The 22,013-nt window shown below is 44.2% G+C and overlaps 1 protein-coding gene across 3 annotated transcripts in view; it reads right to left on the reverse strand.

Moving 5' to 3' along the window:
• The window catches only part of LOC138754428 (tumor necrosis factor receptor superfamily member 1B-like), a 55,050-nt gene that overhangs the window by 28,505 nt on the left and 4,532 nt on the right, over positions 1-22,013 (reverse strand). The window contains exons 1-4 of one of the 3 annotated variants that reach the window (XM_069918691.1): positions 13,465-13,543; positions 7,595-7,808; positions 4,598-4,726; positions 83-232 (exon numbers count right to left, since the gene is read on the reverse strand). In XM_069918691.1, coding sequence (XP_069774792.1) covers positions 83-232; positions 4,598-4,726; positions 7,595-7,604 — 289 coding nt within the window. In that variant the 5' untranslated portion in view covers positions 7,605-7,808; positions 13,465-13,543. Of the gene's footprint in view, positions 1-82; positions 233-4,597; positions 4,727-7,594; positions 7,809-13,464; positions 13,565-22,013 lie in introns of those variants that run through there. The other 2 variants (XM_069918689.1, XM_069918690.1) reach the window with 2 other exon arrangements.

Below are 22,013 nucleotides of genomic sequence, written 5' to 3' on the forward strand. Positions count from 1 at the left end.
AACACAAAGTCAAACTTTGCAGGAAAATCCAACCTATGAGAATCCCAATAATTCCCCCCCACCCCCAAAAATCTGATCATACCTTGCTCAACAACACCATGACCTTCATTGCATTTAGTATGTTTTCGGCATTGGTTACATGTTTTGCCAGTAGCATCAATGCAGTATGAACCTTTGCGGCATAAACACACCCTCATGGAGGTTGATGTGCAGGGCTGAACCTCTTCCTGGTCTGTATTGGGGACAGAAGGAAAATGTGGTGCTGCCATTAAGTTATGAAAAGTCTTGTGAACAAGTTCTGTAAAAGAATGCATGGGAGGTGCCTTGTACCTCACAATAATACTACTGATCCCCAGCAGCAAAAAAACCTTCATTGGCTGCCATTAGCCAAATAACTAAAGCACCTTCACAGACACCAAGAAAAACTTAACCTGGGACTTGGAGGGCAACAGGAAGGACTTTAATTACCTCATATAGCAAGATCATTGACTGTGCAACGCATCTCATTCGCTCAAGAACTGGGCCACTAGCTTCACACATCATTCCCCTTTTAACCCTTTGCACTCCGCATCCCTGTTTTCAGGGACTACAGACAAGCGCAGATACCCCAGTTTTCCGCAACTGGTTTTATCCCCAACCATCTGCTGGTTTATACTGCTATTTGTTCTGTAGTTTACCCATGGACCCAGTCCAGAATATATACTATAAAAGGTTAAAAATTGCCAGAGTTCAAAGGGTTAAGCAAACAACTTTTATTTATAAAGTACCTCAAATAATTAGCATAGAAACAGGCCCTTTGGTTCACCATTAAGTACCCATTTTATTTTCCTTGCATGCTCATTAACTCTTTCCTGATTCCACCTCTCAGCTCCACAATTTACTGTGGTCACTTAACCTACCCAACCACACGTCCTTGGGATGTGGGAGGGAACTGGAGGGAAAGCCCAGCCAGTCACAGGGAGAACATGCCAACTCCACACAAATTTTAACCCAAATCATTGGAGCTATATGGGAGTAATTAGAACCATAGAATGTTACAGCACAGAAACAGGCCCTCCAACCCTTTTAGTCTGTGCCAAACATTATTCTGCCTAGTCCAACTGATCTGCACCCAGTCCATAGCCCTCCCATCCATGTACCTGTCCAAAGATGTTAAAATGGACACCTCATTCACCACTTCAGCTGGCAGCTCATTCCACACTCCCACCAATCTCTGTATGAAGAAGTTGCCCCTCATGTTCCCCCTCCCCCCCCTTCTATCTGGAGTACCTTAATAAAGGGCTCTAGCTCAAAACATTGGTTATGCATCTTTATCTTTGCTGCATAAAGTATACTTTGACCAGCTGACCTTATCCAGCCTTGTGTTTTTACAAGTCTGTGGCACATTATTACAATAGATGACTGTTTGGTAAGGATGCAGAAGAATTCTTAAGGAGGAAAAGGTGGAGAGACAGACATATTCAGGGAGGAAATGGTGGAGCTTTAACCATTGGAAGTTGGTAGCATGAAGTTATTAAAGAATAAAGAGAGCAGATGAGGCCAGGACTGGGGATTGTGGTAATTAAATAATCTGGGGTTCCATTCTCTATAAAAGTAAATTTAAAGGGAGTGACCTTGTACGCTTCTCTGATATGGTGATTTCTTTGCAGCTTTTTAGATTTGGTTCCCAGCAATTTTTGGCAATGACATACACAAGGATTGAAGCAGCCAGCAGCTCATTGAGTCAGATAGTTTCAGATGTTATTGGAATTTGTCCAAATTACTTACTGTAAGAAGCTGTAAATTATAAACATTTGGTAGCTCACATTGCCAGAACACATCACACATGGGAAGTAGCAAAATCCTCTTGTCCAAGATAAACAGGAAGTGTTGAGAATGCGTATAAAAACTCAGGGGGTTGGGGAAAAGAGGAAAGGAAGATTTTCCATGCTGCAGTATCCTGAACTCCCACTAATTTCCACAATTACAAAAAACTCCATATGAAGTCTGGAGTATTCCTTGGGATTCTTGTGAATGGGTGAAAGTCTAGAATATCCTTTACACTCTCCTATGATTCTCCCCTGAGTTGTCAATTCACCATTTGCAGCATTTCAATTCAGCCATTCCTAGGGCATGGGTATACAATAACATACAACAACTACAGTATGGAAACATCTCGGCCCCTCTAGTCCATACCGATCTGAGTAATATCCTCTAGTCCCACCTACCTGCACTTTGTCCATAACCCTCCAATCCTCTCCCATCCATATACCTATCCAAGGTTTCCTTAAATGACAAAATCTCAGCTGTCCTGTTCCCTGAAATTTACCATTAATGGGGTAATGGCAAAAAGTCAAATAATGATTCATTGACCAATCTACAGGAGAACATGAGAAATAGGAGCAGGATTTGGCCCATTGAGCCTGCTCTGCCATTCAATGAGATCATGGCTGATCAGATGATAGGCTAATCTCCACCTTCTGCCTTTTCCCCATATCCATTAATTCACCTTCTATGTAAAAATCTTTCCAACCTTGTCTCAAATATATTTACTGAGGTCACCTCCATTGCTTCAAAGGGCAACAAATTCCACAGATTCACCACCCTCCAGAAAAAGCAGTTCCTCCTCATCTCCGCCCTAAATTACTCCCCTGGATCTTGAGGCTATGTCCCCTAGTTCTGGTCTGCCCCACCAATGAAAACAACTTTCCCACTTTTATCTGATCTAAGCCTTTCATAATTTCTATAAGATCTCCTTTCATTCTTCTAAATTCCAGCGAGTACAGCCATAGGTGACTCAATGACTCCTCATAGGCTAAAACCCTCATCCTTGGAATCAACCTGCTGGACCTCCTCTGCACTGTCTCCAAACCCAGTCCATCCTTCCTCAGTAAGGAGACCAGAACCGCACACAGTTCCCAGACGCGGCCTCACCAGGACCTTGTACAGTTACAGCAGAACCTCCCTGCTCCTAAACTCAATCCCTCCAGCAATGAGGCCATCGTTCCATTTTCCTGCCGCAAATGTGAAATTAGTGCCTATTCCAGGGAGGATGAGGTAGAGTGGTCAGAATGTATCACCCTACCTTCCCATCCCGAATCACCATCTACAGTAATGACACTGGAAACCTCAATAACTCTTGGAAATGGTTGCCCGGGTGGGGCGTGGCAAGATGGCATAGAGGGAAGACGTGTAGTTCCACCTTGCCCCAGTTAGACTTATAAATACCCGATTTTAAAACTTGTAAAAGTGGTTAAAAATAGTATTTACAGACTTTGGAATAGTGAAGGATTGAAATGGCTACAAACATGAAGAAATCAAAAGCTCAATTGCAAAAGGAATTACCTTATAAAAGTGTTGAAGAATTGAGGCCTACCTACCAAGTTAAAGTCACATGGAGCTCCCAAGCCTCAGAGGACTCCTGCTTGACTAAATATTACACCGGCGCCGATCGCGCATTCACAAGATGATGCCGGTTCGGTGATGAGCTTGGCCGTCCCTGACTCATGCACCCGTGAACCCGGGCGTGCAGGTGGATCGGCTGAGTGAGGACAGACTCGTGAGCCCGCAGTATTGCCTGGTGGTCCGGGGCCGTGTAGTATAGCATCGGAAGACGCACCTGCACGGACAGTGACTTTGCCAGGCATGCACGGTGTGTTGCGGGTTCGTGAATTATTGGAAAAAAGTGTGGGCTGTGAGGGAGCCTGAAAGACGGCGGGCTGATGAGGTCGGCACGCTGTCAATGGGTGTTCAGACCTGCAGCCACACTGGAAGAGGAGCCACTGCATTAGGGGAGGAAGAGAGCTCAATCTTACTGGAATTAACACAGGAAGAAATGGGGGCTGGGACCAGAGAAGGTAGGCCTCAAACATGCTGTTTGGTCTTGTGTTAAAGTACAACCATTTTGGGAAGGAATTTGATTAGTCTTGGAAAAATTATTTAAGATTAAACTTCCACTAGACCCATCAATTTTTTTTTGGGTTATATGGTTTCTTTGAAGGGATTGGGGTTGGATAAATTTCAAATTGCATTTGTACATTTAGCATTATCTGTAGCATGAAAATGTGTAGCTAGTACTTGGAAAGATAATGTGGAGATTAATATAATACATTAGCATAATTGATTAAGAGCTTGTATTCCGTTGGAAAAAATTACATGTAACCTACGATAATTATTCCTTCTTTGTTAATATGTGGTCTTCTTATTTGGACTATATGAATTTGAAAATACTTTGAAATATTCTATTTTGTTTTTGTATATGGCTCCCCTTAAGGGAGCTGGCTAAAGGGCTGGGAGGGTGGGATGGGTTTTTCTTTATGTATCTAAAAATTTCTTGCTGTTATTTGATTGTATTTTGTTTTAAAAAAAAAATCTTTTAAATAAAATTTTTTTAAAAAGGAAATGGTTGCCCACTGGGGAGACCCCAGAAGGTTGGCATCAATGGTATGTTGAACCACTAAGGCTCTCCAACCCTCATCTCCCCCCTCTCAAGCCCCAATACCTCTGACCCATTCCTCAACCAGAGTAATCGCCAGTTGTAATCTAAGAAGACCACTGCTATGGGCAGTTTTATAAACTCAGTCATCTCCCATTTAGGAAGCAGATTCCCATGACGTACCTTCGCTGCACTGAGCTTCACACCCCCTGCACTTCTTCAGTTTATTCCAATATGCTGTGTACTGCTTATCAGCACATGCCTGGCATTGTGTGTCCTTCTCTGCTGAGCATAGCTGGAGTACACGTGTACCTGAAATATAGAAAATACCTCATAAATCAGTGGTCCAAGCCTGAGAACTCTCAAGTCAAGAGAATAAAATTCTTGATCTTGACAATAAACTTGAATTTCAACTTGAGAAGAAACCAAAGCAGGAACTGGACATGTAGTTGGCTCCCCATTCAACCCAACCCAGTCACAGGAGTAACCTGGACTATGGACTTTCACCTCAGCCTTGGCATGGGTGAAATGGGTCAGGTATATCAAGAGAAAGAGCAAAGACACACCCTGCCTCTTGAATTGCTGGAAGGGTTAATGATTTGTGTCCAATAGGATGATTCTGTTTCCTGAAGATAAACTGCAAAGTCATGGGCTCCAGTTCCACAATGATTATTTCCTGACATTTTACAATCAATTATTGAAACCACTTGCTGAAGGTTCTCTGGAATCAGAGTGAGATGGGAGGCTGGGGGGAAGGGGACAAAGTTCTTCCTGGAGTGGAAGTGCTTTTGCAAGTCAGGGATCGACTCTGCAACTGGGAACTATTTGTGGACAGTTTGATGAGGTGTTAGAAAGGCAGGGCCTCACAGAGTGTAGCGTGAATAAAAGCTCACGACTAGAGGGAGAACAAATGCTTTTATTAGCTTTTAACTGAGGGGTGGGTCTCGCAGTAGTCCTGGGAAACCAGGGTTATAGATGGGGGTGGAGTCAGCCATCAGCACAACACACTACCAGTGAATCTCAGTTCACTACATTCACCCCTTCCTGTAGAATTTAGGGTTTGTGAATGAAGACAGAGAACAAAATGTACAGTTATTTACAAATTTACAGAATTAAGTGGTCTGGGGGTCTGGAGATCTTGGTGGAGCACCTTAGCACTGGGGGGCCTTGGACTCCTTGTGAGTGAGGAGAGCCAGGCTGGTCTCTGGCTCAAAGTTGGAGGGGGAATGCACTTTCCTCCTGAACTGGATCCCCCAACTGGGGGGGGGTGGGGGGGGGTAGTGGGAATGAGCTCTGTGGCTCACAGGGCACCCAAGGCAACGGACCCTCTATTCCGGTGGGTGCCAGGTCCCTGATGAAGACAGTGTCCTCCCTTCCATCCAGGTACTCCACAAAGGTGTACATGGGATTGGCATGGAGCAGTTTCACCCCTTCCACCAGGGGGGGTCGGTCTTCTCACGTGCTTCCTGAGAAGGATTGGACCAGGAGAGGTGTGCCAGATTGGGAGTGTAGTTCCCGATGCCGACTTTCTTTCAGAAGTGAATAGGAGCTCGTGAGGAGTAGCATTGGTCGTGGTACCTAGTAGTGACCGGATGGAATGGAGCACCTTCGGGAGGATTTCCTACCAGCATGAGTCTGGAAAGCCTTTTAACTTCAGAGCCAATTTGACAGCCTTCCAGACTGTGGCATTCTCCTTTTCAACCTGCCCATTTCCCCAGGGATTGTAGCTAGTAGTCCTGCTGGATGCAATGCCCTTTACCAGCAGGTACTGTCATATCACTCATAAAGGCTGAGACCCGGTCACTATGAATATAGCTGGGATACCCAAACAGGGGAAAAATGGAGTCTAGGGCCTTTATGACTGATGAAATGGACGTGTCTGGACATGAAATGGCAAACGGGAAGCGGGAGTACTCATCAATGACATAGAGGAAAAAGGTGTTCCCGTTCGTGGAGGGTAGAGTTCCCGTAAAATTGACACTGAGCCGTTCGAAGGGCCAGAATGACTTGACCAGGTGTGACTTTGCAGGGTGATAGAAGTGCATCTTGCACTCTGCGCAGACCTGGCAAGACCTGATCATTTCCCTGATGTCTTCCATGGAGGAGGGAAGAATGCACGCCTTGACAAAATGAGTCATGTGGGTAACCCTTGGATGGCAGAGCTCATTATGCAGAGACCGCAGTTGGCCGGTATGTGCTGAGGCACAGCTTCCTCTGGATAAGGCATCTGGAGGGTCATTAAGAGCTCCTGGCTGATAGGCAATGACATAATTGGAGGTGGAGAGCTCGATCCTCCACCTAACAATCTTGTCATTTTTGATTTTTCCCCTCTTGACATTATTGAACATGAATGTGACCGAGCGCTGGTCAGTGAGGAGCGTAAATCTTCTACCAGCCAGGTAGTGTCTCTAGTGCCTTATGGCTTCTACAATGGCTTGAGCCTCCTTTTCCACCGATGGTTTCGGGAGCTCGTGGCCTTGTAATGTCTGTGAAAAAAATGCAACCAGCCTAAATTATGTTCCTTTATTAAAAGGGATTAAAATAGATTTGATTAAATGGAAAGATCTTCCGTTAACGTTAATTAGTCGAGTAAATTGTTTAAAATGAATATTTTTCCTCAAATCCAATATGTGTTTCAGTTGATACCTTGTTTACTTTCAGAGTTTTTTTCAGGATTTGAATAGCACGGTACAGGAATTTTTATGGAAGGGGAAATTAACACAAGTAGCTTTACATAAACTTACATGGAAATATGCATTGGGTGGTCTTCAATTGCCTCATTTTTAAAATTATTATGAAGCAGCTCAGTTGAAATTTGTTAGTATATTGATGGATATGGACCAACTTCCAAGTTGGGCGAAGGCGGAAATGGCTTGTATTTCTGAAGTTGAGGTACATCAGTTCATATTTATGGTAGCGGCCAGGGCTACATTGCTTTCCACTTGGAAAGGTACATTCTTGTCCACCGCGTGCATGGCGGCTTTCGCAATGTGATTCTGGAGGTAGTTAAAAGCTTCAGCCGAGAGGGGGAAATTAGTGGCTTTTAAGAGAGGGCGAACCTTATCAGTGTATTGGGCGTAATATAAGAAAAACCCCAGGCATATCCTCAAAGCCTTGTGGTCCCAGGGATGGGGAGCTCTATCAGGGGGTGCATCATATTGGGATCAGGCCCAATCATACCATTCTCCATCACGTAGCCAAGGATAGCCAGACGTTTAGTCCTGAACACGCACTTGTCAGAGTTATAAGTGAGGTTCAGGGGTTTTGCCGCGTGGAGAAAATTCTGGAGGTTGGCCTCCTGGTCTTCCAAGGTATGGCCACAGAGGGTGACATTAACGAGTTAGGGGAAGGTAGCCTTTAATCCACACTCATCCACAATTCTGTCCTTCTGCCTCTAGAAGATAGAAACCCCATTAGTGATACTGAAAGGGACCTTCCAGAATTGATAGAGATAACCGTTAGCCTCAAATGCTATATATGGATGGTCCTCAGAATGGATTGGCAGCTGGTGACATTGTATCCACCACATAGCCAAGGATAGCCAGATGTTTAGTCCTGAACAGCTTTCAGGTCGATGGTCGAATAGACCCGATACTGCATAATATCATTCACTATGTCTGAAATTTGAGGGAGGGGGTATGTGTCCAGGAGTGTGTTCCGATTAATAGTTTGGCTATAGTCAATTACTATCCTAGTCTTGTTTTCCCCTTTTACCATTACCACTTGTACTCTCCATGGGCTGGTTCTAGGTTTGATGATACTTTTGTCGATCAGACGTTGAGTCTCAGACTTTATGAAATCTCGGTCTGCTGTGCTGTAGCTCCTGTTCTTGGTAGCAATGGGTTTGCAGTCTGAGGACAGATTCAGGAAGAGAGGAGAGGGGTCGATGCTCATCTTGGAGAGGCTACATGTGGGTTCTGATTTTAGGGGCCCTCCGTTCTGAACCATTACAGGGGGGAGGGGGCCAGAATACTCCAAGGTCAAATTTTTAAGGTGACACAGGAAGTCCAGACCCAGCAACATCGGAGCACAATCAAGTACATATAAGCAAATCTTACAGATCTCCATCCCCTTCAAATGGCAGATGTACGATACAATGTTGTTGAACATGCGGAGAATGCAAATAAGACACGAGAAATGTGCAGTAATTGGAAGGATACATCTTTATGTTGTAGTCTTGCACAGTCCGTGAGTCTATGAAGCTTTCAGTGGAGCCTGTGTCGATTAGGCATTTAGTGGAATGTCTGTTTACCTTCACAGTCACAATGGAGTTGCTGAGATGGTGAGATCTGTCCTGATCCAGGACCATCAAGGCTAAGTCTCCGGAGACTCCATACTCCTCACTCGAGTGGCTCCCACCTATGCCCTGCATAGGTAAGATGGCATCAACCTCGTGGTGCGGCAAGACGGTCGCCCTCCTTCCTCCTCTGATAATGATGGCACAAGTTTGAATATGGGTCACGGCAAGAAGGCCACTGAACCTTTTCACACCACTTACCTACTGCTACACTCTGTCGGCGTGTCGCACAGCAAGTGTGTTCAGGTGAATTCGGGGCAGACAGCTTGGGGCTGGAATCAGATCCGGGAGCGGAGCAGCCCACAGACTTCCCTGGGCTTCCCCTCAAATGACAAACCCTTGCCCAGCTGGAACACACTGAGTCTTTTGCTTGGCAACAAGATCAGGGATGCTGACTCTTGCCGCAGAAAAAGCACTTCCTAGCATGGGAAGGAGCATCCATTAGGGCTGGGGTAGTGGGAGCAGCTGGTCCTTGGAAGGGGTCACCTGGGTGATCGAACTCACTGGCTTCGAGGTCATCGTTCTCAAGCTTAGCCTGTTCCAGTGATTTGGCTGGTTTGACATGGCTAGCCAGGTCCTTCTTTCCCGACTCAAGCAATCGCTGCCTCGTATCTCGAGCGACCCCCGTGACTGGAGTGTCTCGGATCTGTTCTTCCTCACAAATGTAGCCCATAGTCACTTCGTACCTGCTCTTCTTGGCGAGTGTCCACAAATCCAGCAGGTAGTCATCGATGGTCTTTCCTGGCCGCTGGCAACGTAGAACTATTCGGTGTCTCGCTAGGACCTCATTTTGTGACCAGGATCCAAGCCTTCAAAGCCTTGATGGCAGCGTCATGTGTAGTCCAGTCCCTGATGACTCCATAACCTTTCATTCCTACCCACAAAACAAGTGCAGACCTCCTGAGTTCATCGGTGTAGAAGACATCTCTGGTTACGATCAGATAGGCCTGGAAGCATTCTCGCCAATACGTGAACTCCTCCGCCACATACCTGGCTTGAGTAGCACTTCCATTGATTAGGGAATAAGCTAATAAAATTGTAGTGTGAATCAAAGCTCTCACGACTGGAGAGAACAAATGCTTTTATTAGTTTATAACTATGGGTAGGGTCTCACAGAATGGAAGGGTTCTGCGTTTAGGTGGGAAACCCAAGGTTAGAGATGAGCAGATGAGGGTGAAGCCAGCCATCAGCACAACACCCTACCAGTGAATCCCAGTTCACTGCACAGGGCCAACCCACATTATTTCCACACAGTTCCGAGTGGGACCAGCTGAGATGAAGACGGCACAGTACAGCTTCATGTGGTTACTCTAGGCCAATCTATGCCCTGTTGATTATCAGCCACTGAGGTACAATGGAAGACTCAAAAAGGTAAAAAGTTCTAACCTAGAGAAGTCCACACAAGAATGCAACACTTGATGCTCATGGTTGCATTAAAAAGCAGCAAAAGAAGGATTTACCTGAAAAAGATGCACAAGCATGTGAGAGCCAGCATGAGAGAGAGATGCACACAAATAATCAGACCCAGGAGAGACAGAGGGAAAGAAAGAGTGAGGGTCAAGGAGCTGAAAGAGAGAGAGAAGATGAGAATGGAGAGTGGGGGCAGGTCAGGAAAAAGAAGGGCGAAAGAGAAGACAAAAAAGAGCGTGAAGGGCAAAAGAGGCAGAGAGCAGTGGTGAACCAAACAGGGCAAGAGAGATGAGGTGGTGAGAGAGGAGGGTTTGAGAGGGCAAGACAGAGAAGGGGGCAGAAGAAGCAAAAAGTGAGACCTCAAAACAAAGGATCAAGACAAATGGGCAAAAGAAAGGGTGAAAGAGAGGAGGACAAAATAGAGGGATGGCAAGAAAGAGGGAGGCTGGAACCTGCTCCGACTGTTTTGCTCCTGTTCTATTGGACCTTCTGACTCTGTGGTCACAAGGCCATGTCTTATTACAGGCAGAAGCATGCTTGCAGGAAGTAAAAAATGGAGAAAAAAAATTTCCTGCAAGCAATTTCTGCTAAAGCTTCAAGTTTCATTTGCAGGCTTGCTTCATATAACCTGTTCTTGTTGTATTTCCCTGCTGACTCACACTCTCTGATTTAGAATCAAGAGCTTCTGAATAATTTACTGGTGCTTAAACCCAGATCTAACACCGTGTAACCTAATAAATAGCTGCTAGATCTCAGTTGTAATCATTTAAATTACCAACAGCTGCCTCAATATTACACCCACATCTTAGACATTGGGATGGGATTCGCCTCATCAGTCATTCCCAGAATTAGTCACGTCTTCTCCAATAACCTAACAAAATGTGGTCAGATTGTGCACGGGGTTTGCTCTCTATCCCATGCTGCACCAATAAATCAGACTGGCTTTATTTCACATCTGGGAACTTGTACATTTATGACTCATTTTTCAGATGTATAATGTTGTCATTGTCCTGCAATAAAATTACACAGAAGGAACTCGCAGCATCCAGAGGAGGTTAAGATATATTACCGACACTTTGGGCCTGAGCCACTCTTCATGGTATAAGCAAAAAAACTGCAAGGCATCCGAATAAAGTTTGGATACTGGGGAGAGAAAGGAGTGCAGACCAAAAGGTATCAATTGGATATGATAAGAGGAAAGGTGAGAATTGATTTTGGCTCTGCAAAAGCTGGGTAAGGCAGCAAGATGAGGGGGGGTGGGGATGGTGGGGGGTGTTCAATGGAAACCAGAGAAGCCGATGTTAATGCCCTCCAGTTGGAGGGTACCCAGTTGTTCCTTCATTTTGCAGGTGGTCTCGGTCTGGCAGTGCATGAGACCATGGACAGACATTTCAGCAAGGGAATGGGATGGGGAATTGACATGGGTGGCCACGGTGATCCGCACTATTGTGGTGGACAGAGCTGAGATGCTCAATGAAGCAATCTCCCAGTCTGCACCCAGCCTCTCTGATGTAGAGGAGGCCACAACAGGGCAGTAGATGATCCCTGAAGATTCACAAGTGAAGTGTTGCTTCACTTGGAAGGACTGTTTAGGGCTCTGAATGATGTTGAGGGAGGAAATCTAGATGCAAGGGGGGCATCTCCTGCGGTCACAGCGGTAGGTGCCAAGGGGATGATTGGTGGGGAGGAAGGAGTGGGCGAGGGAGTCATGGAGGGAGCGGTCCCTGCAGAAGGAGGAGAGGGGAATGTGTGCATGGTGGTTGGAAATGGTGGAGGAGAATATGTTGGGCAGATTCTGGTGGCGTGGTAGGTGAGGATAATGGGAATCCAATCCTTGTTGTGCAGTGTGCCAGAGGAGGCCAGGGCAGATGTGCAGGTAGTGGAAGAGATGTGGGTGAGGGCTTTGTTGAAGATGGTAGAGGGAAGGCCACTTTGAAGAAAGAAGACATGTCTGATGATCTGGCATGGAAGTCCTCATCCTGGAAGCAGATGTGACGGAGTCAGAGGAATTGAGAGAAAGAAATGGAATCCTTACAGTGGACATGATGTGAAGAGTTGTAGCTGTGGGAGTTGGTGGGTTTGTAGAAGAAGGTGCTGATTCTCCCTAGGGTTCAGTCCCCTCCTCGCCAAGTTAGCGCTGAATCTCATGTGGCTATTTTTCTCCGAATTGGACATGTTTTCATCTCCATGAAAGAGGTAAGGACTGGCCCTCTGCAAGATCTTACATAACATTGTCACTTATAAAAAAATATATTTTCAGACAGTTTCATCTGGTACAACCCATTGCCTGCACTGTTATATTTGCTAATCTCACAGGAAAATTAAACCCATTGTCTAGAATTGTCACGAACTTCCCACAAGATCACATTTATTACACAAAGCTAACAAGCTTCCCAGACATAGCCCACATTCCCACAGCATATACTGCCCTCAAAACCAAAGTCAGTAAAATGGTTTGATTTTCTCGATAATCAAGGGTGCAGTTTGTTTCATGTTTTTGATCATGTGAAAGCAAGCAAGTATCATCTTGGTCTGATGTTTGTCCGTATGCAGTTAGATGTTATCGAACTTCCTATCTCTATACCACTTCCCAACGCAAAAACATTAGTCTGCAGATGTAAGAGCTAAGCATTATCAGACATTGCAAGTTCCAATTAAAGGTGCTCCTCATTTAACATGTCAATGTTAAACCTCAAAGACAGAGGGTCACTGAATGGTAACATGTGTGTAACAATTATTTTCTTTTAATGCCAATAACAGAGATATTTGTTATAAAAGGTAGCCCTGCACAGGAAGTTGTCTGCATGTCCGACAATGACAATGTGGTTAAAGCATGTGGGGGAGAGATAGAGGCATGGCGTGTGAGAGACAGGTGGAGCAGAAACAGGAGGATGTCCTAATGGGATACATAGAGCTGATATAAGTGAGAAGTGGAGGTAACAGGACAACATGATTTTCTGGGAAGGCTTTTCATTTAATATAATTTAGACAAACAGTATGGTAACAAGCCATTTACACCCAATTAACTGATACCCCAGGATGTTTTGAACAATTCTGAGACAGTCCTGCCATACACTTAAACCATGACTGAGCTGTAACTTTTATTCATTTATCTACTTTCACTCAAGTCTTGATACCCCAAACTAACTTCAATATATCTCTCTTCATCTTAAAACCGTGAGTTGATCTCAATATTTAGAGGCTTTTGTGAAGTGGGTTCTATATTTGGACTCTCTGTGGGAAATGGTCTCTTCCCCCTTTTCACTTTCACACTCATTGTAAAACTGTGCCCTTCATCGACTCTCTATCTCCATAATTGAAAACGGGTACAATGTGACCCTACCTGGTTTACATTTACTGCAGCACAAATTAAGTTTGTAATTGAAGTATTCTATTGTTGTATTTGAGCAGTCGGATGCACTTTTCCTGGCAGTAGGATTATCCTGCAGAAAGACAAAAACAGGATGCATATGCAGACAGAGAATAACTAATGGCATAAGCATAATTCTGTATAAACACAGCCACCATATAGATTCACCCCCATCTATATTTAAACCTTAATATTTCCATTTGGTTATCAACTACCCATCATTTTCCTCAGAAGCCTCTGTAATTTTGTACTTGCTGACATTTCTCTACAACTTCCTCTGTTCTAGACAACAGTCTATTCAATGTCTCCCCATAACAAGATTGCTTCAGCCCTTGGCAACATCTTCATAAATACTATCAACATGCTGCTTCTGACCACACCAATATCTCTTCCACCTGCCCAAAGTTGTCCAGAAATACCCATCTGGGGCAGCACTGTTAGGGTAGCGAATGGCACAATGTTCTTACAGCCCCAGCGACCAAGAAATGAACTTGAATCTCAGGCTCTCTGTAGGAGTTTGTATGTTTACCACATGTCTGCGTGGATTACCTCCGGGAGCTCTGGAACCCTCAGTTGGGTGTAATTGGATGGCGTGGGCTCGTGGGCCAAAAGGGCCAAAATCATATATACTCATGTAATCATCAAATTTTTTAGACCAAGATTTTAGGATGAATTTTGGGGTCAACTTTTACATGGGTCAAACTTTTGACCCCAATAAGTACCTGTGACATTCAAGGCGTCAAGAGTTCGGATGGCTGGGACTTGGTGGAGATTCCGCGTTCAGGGGCGTCAGGAGCTTTGATGGGCAGGCAGGTGGGGCCTGGAAGAGAGTCTGTGGGCAGGGCTTTGGGAGCTCCGGTGGGTGTTGGCCAGGGCAAGGGTCCGCAATTGGGTATTGGGAGTTCCGGTGGCGGGCAGTTGGGCCCTCGAGAGCTCAGATGGGCAGGTGGTCGGGGGTGGGGGGGGGGCGCAAACATCCGCGGTCGGAGTGTCAGGATCTTGGAAGGGCGGGCAGTCAGGGCCAATAAAGAAGGAAGGGTCCACTCTGACATGGGTATATACGGTAAATTTGAACTCTGCATTCTCTGTCCCTTTCAGATTGATTCAATCCTTGTTCGTACAAGAATATTTCATTTCTTTTTGCAATTATTTTTCCATCTCAGAAATTTGCCTTCCAATTCCCTGACTGTTTAAACTATGCAGTTATGATTCATTCACCACAGTTTCACCTTTTGCATTCCTCAATGCAAACCATAAGGCCTCATTCATTGATCTTTCCACCTTATTAATGATCACCTGAAATCATTGATCAAATAATCTTGTGTTTCCCTGGACTGGCGGGACTACACCCCAGGGTCCTGTAAATGGTAGCTTAAGAGATTGTGAACGCATTATCAGTGATCCTTCAGGAATCACTGGAGTTGGGAATGTTTTCAGAGGACTGGAAAATTGCAAATGTCACCCGAGTATTTAAGAAGGGAGAGAGACTAAAGAGAGGAATTATAGGCCAGTTAAACCAAACCGGATTATAGACTATTATTAAGGATGATGTTTCAGAAAACACAAAATAAATTTGGCCAAATTCCTTCAGGGGAGATCTTGCCTGACAAATCAGTAGGAGTTCCTTGAGGAAGCGATGAGCAGGACAGACAAAGGAGAGTCAGTGAATGTGGTTTACTTGGATTTTCAAGAGGCCTTTGACAAAGTGTCAAAGATAGGAGCACATTGTACTGTGGGAAAGGTACTGGCATGGATGGAATTAAACAGTAAAGGCTTTGATTATGCATGGATGGAAGATTGGCTAACTGGTAGAAGGCAGAGTAGGATTTAAGGTGGTCTTTTCTGGCAGCTATCAGTGAATAGTAGTGTTCCACAGAGATTGGTGTTTGGTCTGTGACTTTTCACATTATATGTGAATTATTTAGTTGATATAATTGGTGGTTTTGAGACCATGTTTGTGGATAATGTGGAATAGATGGAGGGCAGGTAGTGTTGAAGAACTAGGGAGACTGCAAAGGGACTTGAATTGGTTGGGAGAACAGGTAAAGAAATAGCAGATGGAATACAACGTAGGGAAGTGTATTGTCATGCACTTTGGAAGAAGGAATAAAGAAGTAAACTAGGTTCTAAAGTGGGAGAGAATTTAGAGAGCAGAGGTCCAACATTCAGGATTCCCGAACTTGCAGGGTGAGTCAGAAATAAGGAAGGCATAGGCAATGTTAGTATTCATTTCAAGAGGACTAGAATATAAAAACAAGGATGTAATGCTAATCAGACCACATTTGGAATATTGCAATGGATCCCATGTCTAAAGAAGGATGTCCTGGTGTCAGAGAGGGTCCAGAGGTTGACGAGAATGATCCCGGGGATAAGAGGGTTTACATATGAAGAGGGTTTGATATGCTCTCTGGTGTTTAGAAGGATGAAACATAACCACATTTGGAAAGGGCTAAATAGAGTGGTCATGGAGAAGTTTCCAGTCGTGGGAGAGTCTTGGACCAGAGGGTACAAATTCAAAATAAAAGGGTGTCCTTTAGAAGAACAATGAGGAGAGGTTTCCTCAGTCAGAGAGTTGTGAATCTTTAGATTTTGTTGCCACAGACAGCTGTGGATTCCAAGTCATTTGGTATATTTAAAGCTGAAGTTGATAGGTTCTTGATTCATAGAGACATTAAAGGTTATGGGTAGGAAAATGGGGTCAAAAGGAGAAATACATCAGCCATGATTTGAATGACAGTGTAAACTCAATGGGCTGAATGGTTGAATTCTGCTCCATCTTATGGTGTTAATGATGCACTACAGCAACTCACCAATGATCTTTACATAGCACCTTCCAAACCCATCACCTTGGTTTTTATTGTCATATGCATAGAAATACAGCAAAAAAAACTTTGTTTTACATGTTGTTCAACCAAGTCAATCTATACTTGAATAAAACAGTGCAAGGGTGTAGAGCTCATTGAAAGAACCAAAGACTTGTTGATCCAAACCAAGGCTTTTATTAGCAAAAGACAGGAGCTCTTCAGAGGTGGCTGACCAGTCCGGAATGATCCGACCTGGCTAGGGACACAACCCTTTAAGGCCCAGACAGTAGGCGTGGCTAAGCTCTCAGCCAATCGCTGTAAGCACAGTCATTACATACTCTAGATACTGTAACTATATACATTGGTGATAGGTCTGTACTATCACAAAGGGCAGCATTATTTTACTCATTCAATAGTCTGATAAACCGGTGATGCATTTTCCAACTCGTGTATCTTCTGGGAGACAGGAGGACAGAAAAGAGTGTGCATCCAGAGGGGAATAGTCAAGGGAGGCAAAGACATGGCTATTACCATCACCTGGAAGTTCTCTGCAAGTCACACACCATCCTCACATGGAAATACATCACTATTCTTTCACCGTCTCTGGGTGAAAATTCTGGAGATCCCTCCCTAGCAGCACCATGGGTGTAGCCACACTCAAGGACTGCAGCAGTTCAGGAAGGCTGCTCACCACCCCTTCTCAAAGACTAACAGGGACAGGAAGTTAAATGTTGGCTCCACCTATGAAGCCCACATACTCTGAATGATTTTTTTTTTAACTCAAATGCACCAGCTAATCTCTGAAAAATATGAAGATGCTAGAGACCTCAGAGATGTTAAAATAATGACCACCATTAAGTAAGGAATCAGTGTGGTAAATGTGGAGTGGTGTCCTTGTGGTCTGCCACAGGGGACTTCATCATCAAGCTCCTCCTCCACAGGATCCTGCCACTGGCTGAAGACCTCGCCCCCTGAATTGCAGTGTGGATTCTGGTCAACTAGGAGCCACGAGGGTCATAACCTTCACTACAAATGGAATGCAGGAAGAAGTACTAACCTGATCAATTGTGATTCACAAAGGCCTTGATAAAGAGAGACGGCGGAGATTCAACTCCATGCAAGAAATGATCTCGACCATTAGGTTCATAGCAGACCCAATCTCAACAGAGTGATCTCAACCTCAAAGTGGACCCATGTCAAGCATTGGCCCATCTGTTTTTCTTAATCTTTTTCTCCATAATGCTGAACCCTGCCTTCAGTGACATTTAAAGTAGAAAGTATTCGACCTTTCTTTCCTCCAAACCAAAAACAAGATCACTCCAAATTTAACCATCGAGCTGCAGTCATAATATTTGCATATGCACATGTTAGAATCTGAGCTTGTCACTGTTGACATTCACAGAAACACTTGAGAATGCACCTTGGACTAAATATCTGCAAAGGTGCTTTCCCCCATTGTATGATTCAGGTCTATGACATAACTCTGGAAAAGAACTCCCATATTTTGGGAGCCAGCTTACATCAAAAGAAGACTTCAGTTACATGGTTCAGCAGCCTCACCTTTTGGTCAGTGAGGAAAAGAGGGCATCTGAAGTTTATGAAGCAGTGACTCCTGCTCTTCATCACACTTCTGAGACATAAACTACTAAAACAGACACCACAATGCACTTGATAGGTACCATCAACTTTGCCTCCGCAAAATCCTTCAAATTCATTGATAGGCTAATTGAACCAATAACTGTGTATTTTCCCATGTCACTTTGTCAACTCCAATGGCCATGTCCAACACAAGCCTCCATGTCACGGCAAGAGCTAACAAGGTGAATAGAGAGGAAAATGGTTCAGGGATGTTGACAAAGTCTCCTTGAAAAGGCACAACATCCTCACTGGTGTGGTAAATCCTGGCCATAACTACCGAAAATGAAATTGAAGTATGCAGGGCTGCAGTGAGAAACTCACATCCATGCATCGGGAGCACAAAGAGGTCTAGTACAAATAAAGGGGTACACCATTTCACAACCTAACCTGCACTGCCTGTCAAGCCTCTCTGCCTCACCTTTGCCAAGTCAGTGGGTCTTAATATGGTCTATCAGACACACCAGGAATGAAATAGAAGCATGTATTTCTCAACAGTTAAACCAAGAAGACTCCCATGGTGAGTCAGATGAAGGGGTTGTTTACATCGAAGGGGCGGCAGCACTAAATTAGGTGACAATAGATTGTGTTGATGGCAGCAGAAGTAACAGACAAGTTAAAAGGAGAAGTTAAAACAAATCTATAGTTCATGGAATTCATTACAAGGAAGCAGATCTACTTTGGATCCCAGTAAATCAAATTAGCATATTTTCTTAATTGAAAAGGATAGGGAACTTTGGAGAAGCAAAAGCATTTGGGTGAAAATGTACAAAATCTCCAACTAGCTAGCTGGGGAGAAAAAGGATTGAAGGACATGAAAAAGAGGTAACTCCTGCTTTAAGATCATGGGTTTAATTCCTAGTAAAAAGTGTCAAGAAATAGGATGAAAAAATTGCATTTATTTGATTGCTTTCTTTTCCATATAAATTCTTCAAGGCCAAATGGTTGTAATATGGTGCTATCTGTAAAACAGTTAGGATACAGATTAGTAATCTCTTTACTGAAGACCTGGTTAGTGTATTTTTGTGGAAGATTGAAACCTGGTTAGTGTGTTTTTGTGAAAGATTGAAGACCTGGTTAGTGTGTTTTTGTGGAAGATTGAAGACCTGGTTAGTATATTTTTGTGGAAGAATGAAGATCTGGTTAGTGTATTTTTGTGGAAGATTGAAGACCTGGTTAGTGTATTTTTGTGGAAGATTGAAGACCTGATTAGTGTATTTTTGTGGAAGAATGAAGACCTAGTTAGTGTATTTTTGTGGAAGAATGAAGACCTGGATAGTGTATTTTTGTGGAATATTGAGACAGAAAACACAAGCATAAATATAAGAATGGACATCAGAATAAATAAAAAAAAGGCAAAAATAAATGTTAGAGCTGCACATCGGTCTTCTCTTGACTGGTTCTGGGTCATTTAGCACTCCAGCACAAATATGTGAGGTTTGAAAGCAAAGGTGGGTCATCAGCTGAAAGAGCACAGTTAAACATTCAACTCTGGAAAAAAAAAGTACTATTTATAAACAGAAAATGTAGTGCAGAGAGAAAAGGCCCCAGCGTGTGAGAGGAGGTGGCTCCCACGGCAGGTTTGAACATGACTTAATAAATACCAATTTCCTTCCTGCACGTACTGCTGTCCCTTGCTGTTGTTAGCATTTGAACAAGTAAAGCACACAAGGCAGTAAATTGTCTGTCAAAGGAACTGCTCAGAATATTCTGCCAGTCCAGATCACCTTACTATTGCAGTTGCCGTTGATATTCAATGTCCGGTTAACAAACGTGTAGTCATCTTAATTCCAAATTTATAAATCTTGCTCAACAGTCTTTGAAGTTAAGGAAGAGGAATCTGTCTCATGACAAAGCAGCATATGGGGATATTGGAACTCAAGGACAGAATGGTTGTCATCAATGCTGCATTACAGCTGAATCTGTCACGTTTTTAAAGTAAGAATTAGGATTGTGATGAGAGTATCCTTTCCAAAAATCGCCACATACTGCCTGTAACAGGGCGACCAGAAATGCACATGGTATTCCAAGTGCACCCTAACCAAAGTTTTATATCGCTGCCGCAGGACTTCCTTACTTTTGCACTCAATGACTCTTCCAATGAAGATAAGTGTACCCTCTGGTGACCTTATAGAGGTATATAAAACCATGAAAGGTCACAGTCTAGGGTAGGGGTGTATAAAACTTGGGGACACAGATTCAAGATGAGAGACAAAGATTTAAAGGGAATTTGAGGGGTTATATCTTTCACACAAGAGGGTGGTGTGTTTGTGGGAAGAGCTGCCAGGTAAGTGGGAACTGCTCACACTAACCATCTAAAATATTTACTAAATGTTATTTATATGTAAAACCCCTGTTATCCAGAATTTAAGCACACAGCAGCATCAAGAAATTGGCAAAAAAATATTGCAGAAAATAAATGGGTAAAAAATAGGGAAATTTAAAATTGATCCATTTGGCCGTTAGTTCAAGCAACCAGAAAATTCACTTATCCAGCATTTAACAATCCACATAGAGGCCAGATACTAGGGATTTTAATGCTTGTATATTTGTCCTGTTTTCAGTGACAACCGCTCAGTCCAAGATTCCGCCCTGCACCAGCTCCTTCAACAGCCCCTAAGGCTAGAGCTGGATGAGGTCCTCACCCAGGATGAGACATATAAGGCAATTGAACAACTGAAAAGTGGCAAAGCATCAGGTATGGATGGAATCCCCCCCAGAGGTCTGGAAGGCTGGCGGCAAAACTCTGCATGTCAAACTGCATGAGTTTTTCAAGCTTTGTTGGGACCAAGGAAAACTGCCTCAGGACATTCGTGATGCCATCATCATCACCCTGTACAAAAACAAAGGCGAGAAATCAGACTGCTCAAACTACAGGGGAATCACGCTGCTCTCCATTGCAGGCAAAATCTTCGCTAGGATTCTCCTAAATAGAATAATACCTAGTGTCGCCGAGAATATTCTCCCAGAATCACAGTGCAGCTTTCGCGCAAACAGAGGAACTACTGACATGGTCTTTGCCCTCAGACAGCACCAAGAAAAGTGCAGAGAACAAAACAAAAGACTCTACATCACCTTTGTTGACCTCACCAAAGCCTTCGACACCGTGACCAGGAAAGGGCTTTGGCAAATACTAGAGCGCATTGGATGCCCCCCAAAGTTCCTCAACATGGTTATCCAACTGCACGAAAACCAACAAGGTCAGGTCTGATACAGCAATGAGCTCTCTGAACCCTTCTCCATTAACAATGGCGTGAAGCAAGGCTGTGTTCTCACACCAACCCTCTTTTCAATCTTCTTCAGCATGATGCTGAACCAAGCCATGAAAGACCTAAACAATGAAGACGCTGTTTACATCCGGTACCGCACGGATGGCAGTCTCTTCAATCTGAGGCGCCTGCAAGCTCACACCAAGACACAAGAGAAACTTGTCAGTGAACTACTCTTTGCAGACGATGCCGCTTTAGTTGCCCATTCAGAGCCAGCTCTTCAGCGCTTGACGTCCTGTTTTGCGGAAACTGCCAAAATGTTTGGCCTGGAAGTCAGCCTGAAGAAAACTGAGGTCCTCCATCAGCCAGCTCCCCACCATGACTACCAGCCACCCCACATCTCCATCGGGCACACAAAACTCAAAACGATCAATCAGTTTACCTATCTCGGCTGCACCATTTCATCAGATGCAAGGATCGACAACGAGATAGACAACAGACTCACCAAGGCAAATAGCGCCTTTGGAAGACTACACAAAAGAGTCTGGAAAAACAACCAACTGAAAAACCTCACAAAGATAAGCGTATACAGAGCCGTTGTCACACCCACACTCCTGTTCGGCTCCGAATCATGGGTCCTCTACCGGCATCACCTACGGCTCCTGGAACACTTCCACCAGCGTTGTCTCCGCTCCATCCTCAACATTCATTGGAGCGCCTTCATCCTTAATGTCGAAGTACTCGAGATGGCAGAGGCCGACAGCATCGAGACCACGCTGCTGAAGATCCAGCTGCGCTGGGTGGTTCACGTCTCCAGAATGGAGGACCATCGCCTTCCCAAGATTGTGTTATATGGCGAGCTCTCCACTGGCCA

This window comes from Narcine bancroftii, chromosome 2, assembly GCF_036971445.1.
Source record: "Narcine bancroftii isolate sNarBan1 chromosome 2, sNarBan1.hap1, whole genome shotgun sequence".
Taxonomy (NCBI): Eukaryota; Metazoa; Chordata; class Chondrichthyes; order Torpediniformes; family Narcinidae; genus Narcine; species Narcine bancroftii.